The following is a 14,130-nucleotide window of genomic DNA, read 5'->3' as shown; positions in this document are numbered from 1 at the left end:
TCGACGTAATATCTATGGTCTATAGAAATATAGACAAAAATGTAGTCGTTTTTTAATTTTAGTTTTACAAAACAACATTTAGAGAGAAAATAACACTTGAGAGTTCGGAAGATCACCTTTTTCGTGTTTTGCTGACAAGTGTTCCGGAATTTCCCCCCAAAATATTCCATGTGAAATCTCAAAAGTCGCCCGTTGTCGTTTTTGCAAAAATTGCGAAAATTTCTCAAGTTTTTCGAAATTTGCCTTGCGTTGCGTTGCAGCTGAAGTCATTTTCATTCTTTATACTGCCATCGACCACTAAGCAGGCAAGATTTCTATGAGTTATTTTAAAATGCGTCGAATAGCCAATGGATTCATACAAAAGTGAATAATTGATTCCTTAAAGCGATTGAAGCTGTTATTGTGAAGCAATCACCAGAAGGTTTAACATAATTATTTCATGCTAATTCACTCTCGGCACCTGACACTTAATTAAGTCAATGTGACTTTTAAGCGTGAAGAAGTGATTTCACAGTACATCTAGTTCCCAAGCATGAACGCCTGGCAATTGTCAAGCATACGTTTGCTGTTCGTGGTTATTCTTTGTGAAGTTTGGCTGCATTATGTCACTCAAGCGAACGAAGGTTTGTAAACGGTTTAGTGCATGTTATATTCCATAAATGTAGTGAAAAAACCTGTGGTGTAATTTCACAAGACAAAGCTTCTGATTAGTTTCAAAACAAACTTTGAAGAAAACTAACAACAGTTTCACGAAACGTGTTTTAACACCAAAAAAACTTGATATTTTTTTCAAGAGATATTAACATTCAAGTTGCTCACAGTGATCTGGGCTCGTTGCTGGCAAATACTGCAAATATTTCACAAGTTGTTTTGGAAACTAACCTCATAGAGGCAATTTGCAAATTGCTTCAAATGACTTCATGTGTATGCCCTGGTAGATCTCAAAGAGAAGGGTAGCGCATAATTATTTTGATTATTGAACGGTTAATTCGCAGAGATTTCAAACAACGAAAAAGAAAAGAGTTTAGCAAGAAATGCTTCAGAGCAACTCTAACCAAAACAACAACAACACAAAACAAAACAAAGCTATCCATGAAACGCATGTCTTAAAAAAACGTCTTTCTTAGTCTCTGAAAATTATTTTGGACAAGAAAAGAGCTAAATCTCAGGATCGATATGACTAACTAGTTACTTTCTTAATAGTGAGAAAACAGACTGATTGAACCTAAGATTTATTTCTTAACTGCATGCCTTTAACACCTAGGGCCCGTTTCTCGGAGGTCCCGAAACGTTTTAATTATTTTCGCACCCGGAAAGTCGTAGCAAAATCCCAAACCCTTATGATCCCTTCGTACAAAGTATCAGTCCTATGAACTTCTTTGTTTTTAATAAGATACAGATATTAAAAAATGGCTTTTCGGGCTCGAAAAGAATATTAAATACATATAGAGCAAAAATAAAATAATTGCGTTTTGACGTTAGGAGCCCTGTTTATTTTGCAACTTAATTAGTTAAGTCGCATTTACAGTACACGTCAGGGCGCCTGTTTATTTTGGTACTCAAACAAGTCACATTAAAAACAGTACAGAATAAATGGACTTTTCTCTGTTATGACTACATAGCTATAAGATGTAGACATTTCTCCAAAATATTTTAACTGCATATATAATACCTGTGAAATAATACGTTGGTCTATGCCTCTTTCCAGGGTTAATTAAGTGAGGTGCTTGTTTTTGATTAAGCACACTGAATCCTTAAAAGAAGAAATCTGTTCTTTGCATAAAGGTCGCCTATCAAAAGAGAGTCGCGTTAAATGTACGTAAAAGTTCTCTACAGATTCTTTTTTTGCCGAAGACTTACTTGGTTATTCTTTATTAACAGATTTATGCCGGCACCTTAAGTTTGGCACCCCAGTCCAAGGCTTTGCGCTTGCAGGTCACGTGGTGAAAAACCTTTCCATAGGAATATACGCATCTTGTAAACATCTGTGCTTATTAGAGGACCATTGCGTCTCATTCAACCTTGGTCCACCCATCAAGGACAGAATGGTGTGTGAACTGAGTGATTCTGACAGCACAAAACATCCTGAAGATTTCAAACCGCAAGAAGGCTTCGTCCACAGAGGCACGGAGGTGAGATATTATTCTACCTTTGAGAAGAAAAAGGTACGCTTTAAAGTCGTAACACATCAAAGTGTTTAATTGTTAATTTTTGTTTTTCATCAGAACGCGTGTTCCAGTAACCCTTGCCGTCACAACGCAACATGCCTGAATGGATTCACAGACGAGAGATACTTATGTGTGTGTCAGGCTGGATATACGGGAAGACAATGTGGAAAAGGTTAAATATGTGAAACTACCTTATCATCAAACCTGCGCCAGGTTACCAGATGGTGCAAGATAGATAAAAGTCAAAACATGTTTTTTTCTGCAAAACATGTTTTGCTCCTTTTTCTACCCTTCCTTTTCATGCAATGAATGCCTAAATGTAATTGACCTTAACCAAGCATTTTTGCCAATTTTGAGCAAAATCGGTAAATTGTATTCTCCTGGCTCTCTCGTGGACATGCAGTAAAGTATTTTTTTACCTTATTACATGAAATTTTCGCGACACGTTAATTTCGCGATTTTTAGGTGCGCATATTTCGCGACACTTAAATTTGGCGATTTTTCGAAAATTTTGTATTTTGAATCACTTTAATTTCGCGTTTTTGAGTAAGACACAATTTACATTCCCTTGGCAATATTTTTTAACATGCCCCTTATTAAATAAAACGACTTCATCAAAGGAACAATAACGTCTAAAATTAACAAAAATGCAAGGGTGGGACTAAACCTCGGCAATGGCAACACCATAGCAGTTCAATTCTCACAATGTCTACAAGTAGGTCAAACTTGTACGTGCATGGGTTATTAATCTAGAGTCAGTTGTGACGACAACATCCATGAACATTGAAAATTCCTTCCTTTAGTGGTACTAAACTTGTTCTTCCTTGAATATTGACTTAATGTGAGTCACTTAATTTTCGCGTCATGTTATGTTCGCGACACTTATTGTTCGCGTCACTTTAATTTCGCGATTTTTTTGGAATCGCGAAATTCGCGAAATTAAAGTGTCGCGAAAATGTCATGTAATAAGGTATCTTTAACAAATGCAAGATGTCGCTCATGTTGTTGGCCAATCTGAGCGCCGGGGTCTGTAATTGATATTCATGTTACTTTTCTATATATTTCTATACCAGATATTAATGAGTGCATAAATGGAGACCATGACTGTCATTTGAATGCAAACTGTTTAAACACCGCTGGATCATTTAACTGTACTTGTAAGCCGGGTTACATTGGAGATGGACGCTTGTGTTCAGTTAAAATTTGCTTATCGATGAATGCAACTTATCTTACTTCTCCTGATTATTTCCGCTTGAAGCAAAGTATTTTTTAGCGATGCAGTCCTGTTAACTTGACATGAGGTTGTCGATCCATACGGCTTTTATCACACTGTAAAAATGTTTGCTGGTTCCTAACCATGGCTGCTAGAGGAGCGCCCTTTCTGGTTTTGAGGCTTCCCCACTCATATGTCGACCTTTTCGCTAAAAAGGTGCATTCAGAAAAACTCTCAGGGCCCTTTCCATTTGTCCGAACTGGTCGGCCAGTCTGGTAGTTTAGAGTGTAAATTGTGCCTTTTCCACGAAATTTTCCCACAGATCCACCAGAACAGTGTATGATATTTATGCATTGACTGACTTGACAGGACAAGTCTGATGGAATTCTGTCCTCAAATATACCGGTCTGGTCGTCCAGTTCTGACAAATGGAAAGGTTAAGCGCCCTAAATTTGCCTTCTGCGAGAAGATTAAAATCCCTCAACTCTACCTTTAGTTTGAATGGTAACGGTAAAAAAAGTGATGTAATTTCATCTCTTAGTCATCATTACCATTTTGCAAGTTGTTATATGATTGAAGTAAAGGTAGTTTTGATGCAGTTCTGTAATACCTATATTCCTGGTATTATAAATTGGGGCGTTAACGTTATCACTGAAAATGTCCGGACCAGGGCCACCCCATGTGTCTCCTTGTCTTTGTTGATCATAGGATGTTATTGCCCCAGAATGTAATGGTGAGTGGTGTGATTGACGACAACGGCTTATTAATGAAAGTTGACAACAAAAGAAGTGTTAACTCCATGATTTGAGCAAAAATTGTAATATTTGATAGCTATCAAAAACCAAAAGTAAGAGTTCTTAGAATCGTACGAGTGATTTAATACTTACCCGTTTCCTCATTGCAGGCTAGCGCTTCAATTGTAAATAAAAAAGTCTTGGGCAAACTATATTTATATTAACTCTAACAAACTTCATTCCAGAAAACTGGAAAAAGATTAACACTGATCTCGTCTGCTTTGGGGCTGAAGGTGACAGACATGGAACTTTTGCGATGGGAGAAAACGGGTCCATCTACACATTCAAACTCATTCACAGGACTGGCGCCTTGACATGTAACCAAGTTACAGTTCCGCACTCATACTGGGGGTGTGCTACAGAGGACCCAGATCCCTGGTACGGCGACAAGAAACTAACCTCTTTCATAACATACCCGAACAACACTGCTCTACCAATTGCGGAGTACGCAAGAGATGACAGTGGTTGTGGACATGCATATCATTCGTATCGCATTGATGGGATTGATGTTAACTCGTCAGAACTTGTATTTAACATCCTTTCTCCTCCAATGTCTGTGTCAATCGGTCAAATCTTCCATATTTGGTATTCAGAAGACTTGCATGATTGTGGTGAACATGATAACAGCGGTGAGACTTGCACTGATGTTTATGCATGGTACACCACAGATTAGATCATGGGCACACTGGGAGTCAGTTCATGTAGACACACTAGTGAGACTTCTTATTTTTTCATACACAAGGTTTGAATCCCACTTAACCTGTTTTTAGTGAGAAAAACTTGATACCAAGAGAATTCGAAGCCAGGTGGTCGAAAATCATATCCACTAGTCCACCGACCACCGGCTGGAAGAGCTTTGAATTTCTTGGCTGAAAATCCTAACCTCAATATTTATAGACTAACTGCAAGCTTAGCTAATTAACTTAACTAACCGCAGAGCTGTTTTGGCTAACCGGAGAGCTTTCCAGGCTAACTGGACGGCTAGTTAGACTAACCAGAGTGCTAATTAGGCTAACCCGAGTGGTATAATAGGTCATCATGTGTCTCACTAAATGAACTGAGTTTATTACGTTGTATAATATGTCACCAGATGTCTCACTATTGTCTCATTACATGAACAGTCTAACCCCTGGCACATTACGGAATCGGAATCTTCATTGGCTTCCTGTAGAACAAAGGATCATCTTTAAGGAGGCTCGATGTAGTTTTTGTTAGCCGAAGGGTGGTTGTTTTGAAAATTAAAATTATCTAGGAAACCAATGTTCGATTTTTGCCAAAATACAACTTAATGATCAAATATGACCAAATTTTAATTTTTTACCCGTCGCTTTGTCACAAAGGTTACCATAGCAACCATTGACGTTTCCTTTTGTTCTCAAACAAGCTTGATTTTCTCGAAATCTAGATTGACTCTTGGTGTTTATTTTTTTTTTTTTTTTTTTTTTTTTTTTTTATATTTTAATTTTGAGTGGTAGTTAGTAAGTTAGCTAGTTTTTCTAACAGTATTTTAAATTTTATTTTTTGTATAGCGCCATTGAACCTATGGAAAGTTGCGGTAAAAAAGTTATTTTTTATTATTATAATTATTATTATTACTATTATTATTATTGTTGTTGTTGTTGTCGTTGGTATTGTTATTTGTTTTCGTGAAGGAAACATTGACCTATTCATTGAAAAAAACCCTGAAAAAATGCTAAATATAATTCGGGACGAAAAAATTAACAATAAAGTAACCAGGATTTTAAAGTAAATTGTGGGGCAAATATTATACCAGAAGTCTCTTGGAATTTTTTTTGAAGAGTTCCCGCATTTTTTGGCCTGTAGTTTCACACCGGAAACAGATTGTATATATAAATTAACTGATTTAATGAAGTATGTATTGCCTTTGTATATATATCACACACTAACATACCTTGATATCAATGTTTATACTTTGAGTAGCGAAGGAGACTCGCGCGCGTGTGTCGTTGTTAAACAGTACACTATAAATTCAGAAATTGACTTATCTTTATAATGGCGATCCTCGGTATTACGAATACCATCTTCGAAGGAACGCAGATAATTTGATCACCATCTAACCAGTTCAGGATCATTGTTGTGTCATCGATTACGTTCGTTATGTCGGGGTGTAACGCACAGTGTTCGTTTGTTAAACATTAGAGTACAATACATAAATATAATTTATAAGCTGTGTATGTGCATAGCACTTGGTATTTGAATAAAATATCCTACTTTGAGATGTTGATTGCGACGTTTCGACTACAATACTGCTAGTCTGCATCAGGCAATGAGGTCGATTGTTTGCCCATGCACGTTGGTTTGCTGCTATTGGTGTATTTCGATCCTCATTATTATTCCGACCAACAGATGTTGTTCCCTCAGAGGTGCTTTTTGTATAGGTAATCACATGATTTCGAGTGCAATTTGGGATAAATAAGCACGAGTCAATTTTTCAAAGGCTAACAAAATTGCATGAGCCCGTAGGGCGAGTGCAATTTGTAGTCTTTGAAAAATTTAAAAAAATTGAAAAATTCAGTGTGAACCATACTTACCGATGACGTTAAATGTATATAACGTCCACGTTTCTAACGAAGTTTTACACCAGAATGAAGGTTCAGGGTTTGAATAATAATCTTGACGCTAATATTCAACAAAAGATCATCAAGAGAGTTCCGCTGATGAAATCGCTTTCTTGTGCTTATGACTTTTTTACGTCAAAATGTTTGCTTTCAATTGCGTGAAAACACCACCAAAGCAGCTGTGGTAACAGAGTCGACGGCTCGTGTTTTCACGTTTTCACAGCTTTTGCCCGATTTTTGTTAATGAGATACAAAATAAGTCAGAGAGAAAGAGAAAGTGAAATTTAAAAGTATGATTTATGAACAAAATTTTATTTTGAAGATATATTGTTGATGACCATCATTACAAAAACGATAAAATGACTTTATATTAGACTTTTTGAGTCATTTCCTTCTTATTGTTACATAAAAATAAAGCGAAACAATTTTAACAGAAAGTGTATTTAAAAGTCCTTAAGTCAATATATAGTTTGTTGTCGGTAGCTAAAGAAAACGCTAAAAACTTTCGTCGCTACGATTTCTGCAAGGTTTATTCCTCGTTTCGCCCCACATACTGTCCCTGGGTCTCCGAGGATGAATCCTTCTTAGCATAGGCAGGTTACAAATAAAATCCAACAAGGCCTTGTTAGGGGAGAAATTACGATGATTAAGTTTTATTTGTTTACAAGCTTAGCTGTTAAAAACATAGAAAATCCAACGTAGAAATATTGTTTTGGCAGGATAACGCTTTAGCTCATTAGCCAAACTAGTACCTGCTCTTATGTTAATTGTCCGTGTAATCATAACTATAAAAAAGTGTTGAATTACAACCTGTAGAAAGCTGTAATCCACCTGCGCGGTTTTGTAATTAATTAATGTTTCAGAACTAGGATTAACGTTAGCCAATGGTTCTAAGGAAAGTTTACTAATGTAGAAAATAGCCTCCCAAGTTACTATATAAATTGAAGTGCCTTTGGTTATGTTCTTGGAAGTAAAGTCTAAAGTTGGAACAAGTTTTGTATGTTACGTCTCTGGATAATCCAAATACTACAATAGATCCCAGCCTTCCCTTAGCAAGCGTGGTCCCCAGATATTGGAGTTTTCCCTCAGGTTTTAAAAGGGCTTTCCCAGGCCAAAAACCTATTATCACAGCCTTTTTCATGGTCCGTATACCCTACAGACCAAAGAAATGACGTAGAAATGTTCAAAACCTAAGTGAAACCATGGACTGAGGGAAAGTGCAAAGTTTTTGGACATATTATGACGTAATGACTTTGGTCTATAAGAATAAAGACAAAAGTAAGTTGTTGTTTTTTATTTTCGTTTTACGAAACACCAGTTAGAGAGATTTCATATTCGATCTGAAATCTCAAAAGTCGCCCGTTGTCGTTTTTTGCAAAAAATTGCGACAATTTCTCAAGTTTTTCGAAATTTGCCTTGCTTTACGTTGCAGCTGTCATTTTCATGCTTTCTACTGCCATCGACCAATGAGCAGGCAAGATTTCTGTGAGTTATTGTAAAATGCGTCGAATAGCCAATGGATTCATACAATGAATAATTGATTCCTTAAAGCGATTGAAGCTCCTAATGTGAACCAATTACCCGAAGGTTTCATGATTCTTTCATGCTAGTTCACTCTCGCCACCTGGCACTTAATTAAGTCAAGGTGACTTTTAAGTGTGAAGAAGTAATATCACAGTCCATTTAGTTCCCAAATATGAACGCCTGGCAATTCTCAAGGATACTTCTGCCGTTCGTGGTTTGGCTGCAATATATCATGCAAGCGAACCAAGGTTTGTAACGGTATAGTGCATGTTATTTAACAATTATTCGCCTCAGGCGAAGTGATTATTGTTGAATAATCCCCGAGACGAAGTCGAGGGGATTATTCAACAATAATCACTTCGCCTGAGGCGAATAATTGTTTTAGTATAATTTTCAGAGGTGAATATCAAAAACTGCAAGATAATTAACAATAGAAAACAAGAAAACAACAAACACAAGTGCTCGCTTAAATAGTGTAAACCAGTTTAATTCATCGATTGAAATCATAATTTACAGTCAAGTTTTGGCAATAAAACGGAACAAAACAAACACTGTACGAAAAAGATGGATATCTAGTACCTTTGTTAAATCGATGGTGTCTTCTGAGCAATTGTGTGAATCCTCTCGAAATTACTAGCTCCAGTGAGAAGAGAACTAAATAATGTTTTGCCAGTCGATCTGACTGAGTACATGGCCGCTGCGATCTCCAAAACCACCATGTTTACGATGAATTCAAAGCCTTGAAAACCATCTCTTGAGGATATGTTCGGTCCAAAAGCCTTGGTAGTTAATTTGCAAAATTCCCAATGTTTCAAATATCCAGGACTTGGAAAGATTTCTTTTAAATGAGAGAAATTTTCATTCAGCAAATGCCGCCATGTTCACTAGCCTGGGTCTAGCCTGGATGACAAAGGTGCCATGGCTTAGTAGCCAAACCTGATGCAATATTCACCGCCTAGCGCGGTGAATATTGCGACATAGTCCGAGCTTCTCGACCAATCAGAATTGAATTCACCTCCGGAAATTATACTAAATTCCATTAATGTAGTGAAAAAAAAAAACCTGTGGTGTAATTTCACAAGAAAAAGCTTCTGATTAGTTTCAAAACAAACTTTAAAAAGAACTAACAACAGCTTCACGAAACACCGAAAAAACATGATAAGGCCGCTGGCCTTGACTTTGATATAACGTGCACATAGAGCAAAAATAATATTATTGAGTTTTGACTTTAGGGGCCCTGGTTATTTTGCAACTTAATTAGCAAAGTCGCATTTACAGTACACGTCAGGGGGCCTGTTAAAAATAGTGCAGAATAAATGAACTTTTCTCTGTTATAACTACATAAAAAAAGGATGTAGACATTTCTCCAAAATATTTTAACTGCATACATAATGCCTGTGAAATAAAACGTTGGCCTATGTCTCCTTTACAACCTAAAAACACACGGTTAATTAAGTGAGTTGCTTGTTTATGATTAAGCACACTGAAGGTCGCCTATCAAAAGAGAGTTGCGTCAAATGTACGTAAAAGTTGTCTTCAAAAGTTGTCTTTCTGAAGACTTACTTGGCTATTCTTTATTAACAGATTCATGCCGCCACTTGAAGTTTGGCACCCCATTCAAAGGCTTTGCGCTTGAAGGTCACGTGGTGAAAAACCTTTCCATAGGAATATACGCATCTTGTAAACATCTGTGCTTATTAGAGAACCATTGTGTCTTATTCAACCTTGGTCCACCCATCAAGGACAGAATGGTGTGTGAACTGAGTGATTCTGACAGCACCAAACATCCTGAAGATCTCAAACCACGAGATGGCTTCGTCCACAGAGGCACGGAGGTGAGATATTATTCTTCCTTTGAGAATAAAAAGGTACACTTCTTTAAAGTCGTAACATATCAAAGTGATTAATTGTTAATTTTTGTTTTCCATCAGAACGCGTGCTCCAGTAACCCTTGCCCTCACAACGGAACATGCCTGAATGGATTCACAGACGAGAGATACTTATGTGTGTGTCAGGCTGGATATACCGGAAGACAATGCGAGAAAGGTAAATTCTATGAAATTACGTTATCGTCTAACCTGCTGCAGGTTACCACATGGTGCAAGATAGATAAAAGTCAAATTTGAAGGTTGCCAAACATTTTTCCCCTTCCCTTCCCTTCCTTTTCTTGCAATGAATGCCTGAACAGAGACGAAGGCTGTCCTTTATATGCAGATTGTATTAACAACGCTTTTTAATGTAGCTGTATTCACGTCTGGTAATTGACCTTAACCTAGCATTTGTGCCAATTTCATGAGTAAATTTAATGATTTGAGCTGTGCAAATCCCTGCCTAGCTCTCTCTTGAACATGCTGTTAAGTAATTCTTTATCTTTAACAAATGCAAGATGTCGCTCATGTTGTTGGCCAATCTGAGCTGCGGGGTTTGTAATTGATTATCATGGTACTTTTCTATACCAGATATCAACGAGTGCATAACTGGAGACCATGATTGTCATTTGAATGGAAACTGTTCAAATACCGCTGGATCATTTAACTGTACTTGTCAGCCGGGTTACATTGGAGATGGACGCCTGTGTTCAGGTAAAATTTGCTTCTTGAAAAATGTAACTAAATTTAGTTCTTCTTATTATTACCGTGTCAAGAAAAGTCTTGTTTAGCGATGCAGTGTTTTTAACTTGACATAAGGTTGTCGTTCCATACGGATTTTTTCACACTGTAAAAAATTATTGCTGGGTCCTAACCATGGCTGCTACGGGCGCGCCTCTTTTTTAGGCTTCCCCAGTCATTTGTCGACCTTTTCGCTAAAAAGGTGCATTCACAAAAACTCTTAGGGCCCTACCCATTATTCCGAACTGGTCGGCCAGTCTGGTAGTTGTGAGTGTAAAATGTGCCTTTTCCACGAGATTTTCCCACAAGTCCACCAGAACAGTGTAAAATATATTTATGCATTGACTGATTTGAAAGGAAAAACATTACGGAATTCTGTCTTCAAATATACCAGTCTGGCCGTCCAGTTCTGACAAATGGAAAGGTGAAGCGCCCTAAATTTGCATTCTGCGAGAAGATTAAAATCCCTCAACTCTTCCTTTTATTTTTAATGGTAACGGTAAGAAATGTGACGTAATTTCATCTCTTATTCATAACCATTTGGCAGGTTGTTATATGATTAAATTAAAGGTAGTTTTGATGCAGTAATGGAATACCTATATTCCTACTATTAGAGCAGTTTTCACTTGAGTGTCGAAAGTTAATTGCGTTTGCTTTGGTTTTGCATTGCTTCGCTTAGTGATTGGCTTAAAAATCTCGCGCCACTTTCTCAGCCAATCAGAACTAAAACCAAAACCAATTGTGACTCGCTCGCGCACGTTTTCCCGCGCTTCGTGCCGGCTTCATGTATTTGCTTCGAGTTTTGATTGGTTCACTAGATTGTCTGTGTCCTTTGTGATTGGCCAGAGTAATTACTTTGGTTTTGGTTTTACGACACTCAATTGAAAACTGCTCTATAAGTTGAGGCGTTAACGTTATCACCGAAAATATGGGGACCAGGGCCACCCCATGTCTTTGTTGATCATAGGATGTTATTGCGCAACAACAACAACAACAACAATCTTTATTTGTGCCCAGAAAAGTTACAATAAATAAATACAAGCAAGAGGGAAAATTTACAATAAAAAAGAGCACAGCCACTTAGAAATAGCTAAGGCTAATCGAGCTAAGTGGCTGGGCCAGAATGCAATGGTGAGTGGTGTGATTGACCACAACGGCAGAACAAAAAAGGGTTAGCTTCCTGATATAAGCAGTAAACTGTGATATTTGATGGCTCTCAAAGCCGACAGTAAGGATTCATAGTATCGTACGAGTGATTTACTATTTACTCGTTTCCTCTTTTCAGGCCTTAATAGGACAAATAAAAAATCTTGGCTTTTGGTTTTAACTTTAAAAATCTTTATTACAGAGAACTGGAAAAAGGTGAACACTGATCTCGTCTGCTTTGGGGCTGAAGGTGACAGATATGGTACATTTTTAATCGGAGAAAACGGGTTCATCTACACATTCAAACTCGTTCACAGGACTGGTTCCTTGACATGTGACCATTTTACAGTTCCACCATCACATTGGGGGTGCGCTACAGTGGACCCAGACCCCTGGTTAGGGGACAAGAAACTTCTCACTGTCATAACATTCCCGAACAACACTGCTCTACCAATTGCGGAGTACACAAAAGATGACAGTGGTTGTGGATGGAAGTATCATTCCTATCGCATTGATGGGATTGATCCTAACTCGCCAGAACTTGTTTTTAACAACCTTTCCCCCCCGCTATCGGTGTCAATCGGTCAAATGTTCCATATTTGGTATGCAGAAGACCTGCATGATTGTAGTGAAAATGATAACAGCGGTGAGACTTGCGTTGATGTTTATGCATGGTACACCACGGATTAGATCATGGGCACACTGGGAGTCAGTTCACGTAGTGAGACTTCGTATTTCATCATACACAAGGTGCAAATCCCACTTAAGCTGTTTTTAGTGAGAAAAACTTGATACCAACATAATTCAAACCCAGGTTGTCGAGAATCATATCCACTAGTCTACCGACCACCGGCTGCAAGAGCTTTGATTTTTATTGGCAGGAATTCTAACCTCAATATATAGCTAGGCTAACGGCAAGCAACCTAAGCAAACGTAGGCTAACCGGAGTGCTAACTAGGCTAACCCAAGTAGTAAAATAGGTCATCAGGTGTCTCACTACATGAACTGAGTTTATTACGTTGTATAATATGTCACCAGATGTCTCACTATTGTCTCATTACTTGAACAGTCTAACCCATGGCACATAACGGAATCGCTCTCATTGAAATGCGTCGATCGAACATGCAAATTTACAGCATGAAAATTGAGATTTACGTGAAATAAAGGGTGGTTAAATCTGAATTAATGTTGGTTATCTTGAAAGTTGGTGTAAAGGAGTCTCTGTATTCGTCTTTTAACTTGAGTGTAAGGCTGGCATTAAAGCCAGCTTTAAAAGAAATAAAGGTAGCATATAAGGCTGATTAAATTCCAAATTTACGCCAGTTTTACTTAAGCTTTACACCACAGTAAAGTAAAGTTTTTATGGTGTGATAAGCTTCAATAAGGGTATAGGGCATTGTTGTGACTTAGATCTGTTGCGTGACATTGATCACGTGATTTGTAATGTGAGTTCGTGTCGAATAAATCAGTGTGTTCAATCCATTCATGGCTGCATGGTTATTACATCGGCGACGAGGATAACTCCATCTAGATTCGAGTAGGAATGGCGACCTACGGAAAGATAGGCGAATTCAGAGAATCAGATGAGTCATGGACCCAGTATATCGAACGACTCGAACAGTATTTTTTGGCAAACGATGTAGAAGACGCGACGAAACAACGAGCGATCTTACTCAGTGTTTGCGGGAGTAAAACATACGCACTTCTGCGGGATTTACTCCAACCAGCAAGACCAGCGGAGACAACTTTCAAGAAGATTGTCGATACATTGGAGAAGCACTTTTCGCCCAAGCCTAGCGAGATAGTGGAGCGTTTCAAATTTCACAGCCGAAATCGAAACGAAGGCGAAGGAGTTGCAGCGTATGTGGCGGAGTTACGTAAGCTTACCGAACATTGCAATTTCGGCGAGACTTTGCCTGAAATGCTGAGAGACCGATTAGTCTGTGGGATTAACGACAAGAAAATACAGCGGAGATTACTGGCAGAACGGGAGTTAACCCTGAAAAAGGCCGAGGAAATCGCTCTTGGAGAAGAGTTGGCAGCGAAGCACGTGGTTGACATCCAGTCCGAACCGACCCCCAGCAAAGTACATCAAGT

At 38.1% G+C, this 14,130-nt stretch overlaps 1 protein-coding gene across 1 annotated transcript in view; it reads left to right on the top strand.

Moving 5' to 3' along the window:
- The first annotated feature begins 489 nt into the window (after nucleotides 1–489).
- Nucleotides 490–14,130, top strand: part of LOC144658233 (uncharacterized) — a 39,130-nt gene continuing 25,489 nt past the window's right edge. Inside the window, exons 1-4 of the mRNA XM_078518625.1 lie at nucleotides 490–623; nucleotides 9,863–10,113; nucleotides 10,210–10,324; nucleotides 10,738–10,860. Of these exons, the coding sequence (XP_078374751.1) occupies nucleotides 533–623; nucleotides 9,863–10,113; nucleotides 10,210–10,324; nucleotides 10,738–10,860 (580 nt within the window). The 5' untranslated portion in view covers nucleotides 490–532. The remainder of the gene's footprint in view (nucleotides 624–9,862; nucleotides 10,114–10,209; nucleotides 10,325–10,737; nucleotides 10,861–14,130) is intronic.

The sequence above is a fragment of the Oculina patagonica genome, chromosome 6, assembly GCF_052425735.1.
Source record: "Oculina patagonica isolate OP01 chromosome 6, crgOcupat, whole genome shotgun sequence".
NCBI lineage: Eukaryota > Metazoa > Cnidaria > Anthozoa > Scleractinia > Oculinidae > Oculina > Oculina patagonica.
This window is presented reverse-complemented; position numbering and strand designations above follow the sequence as displayed.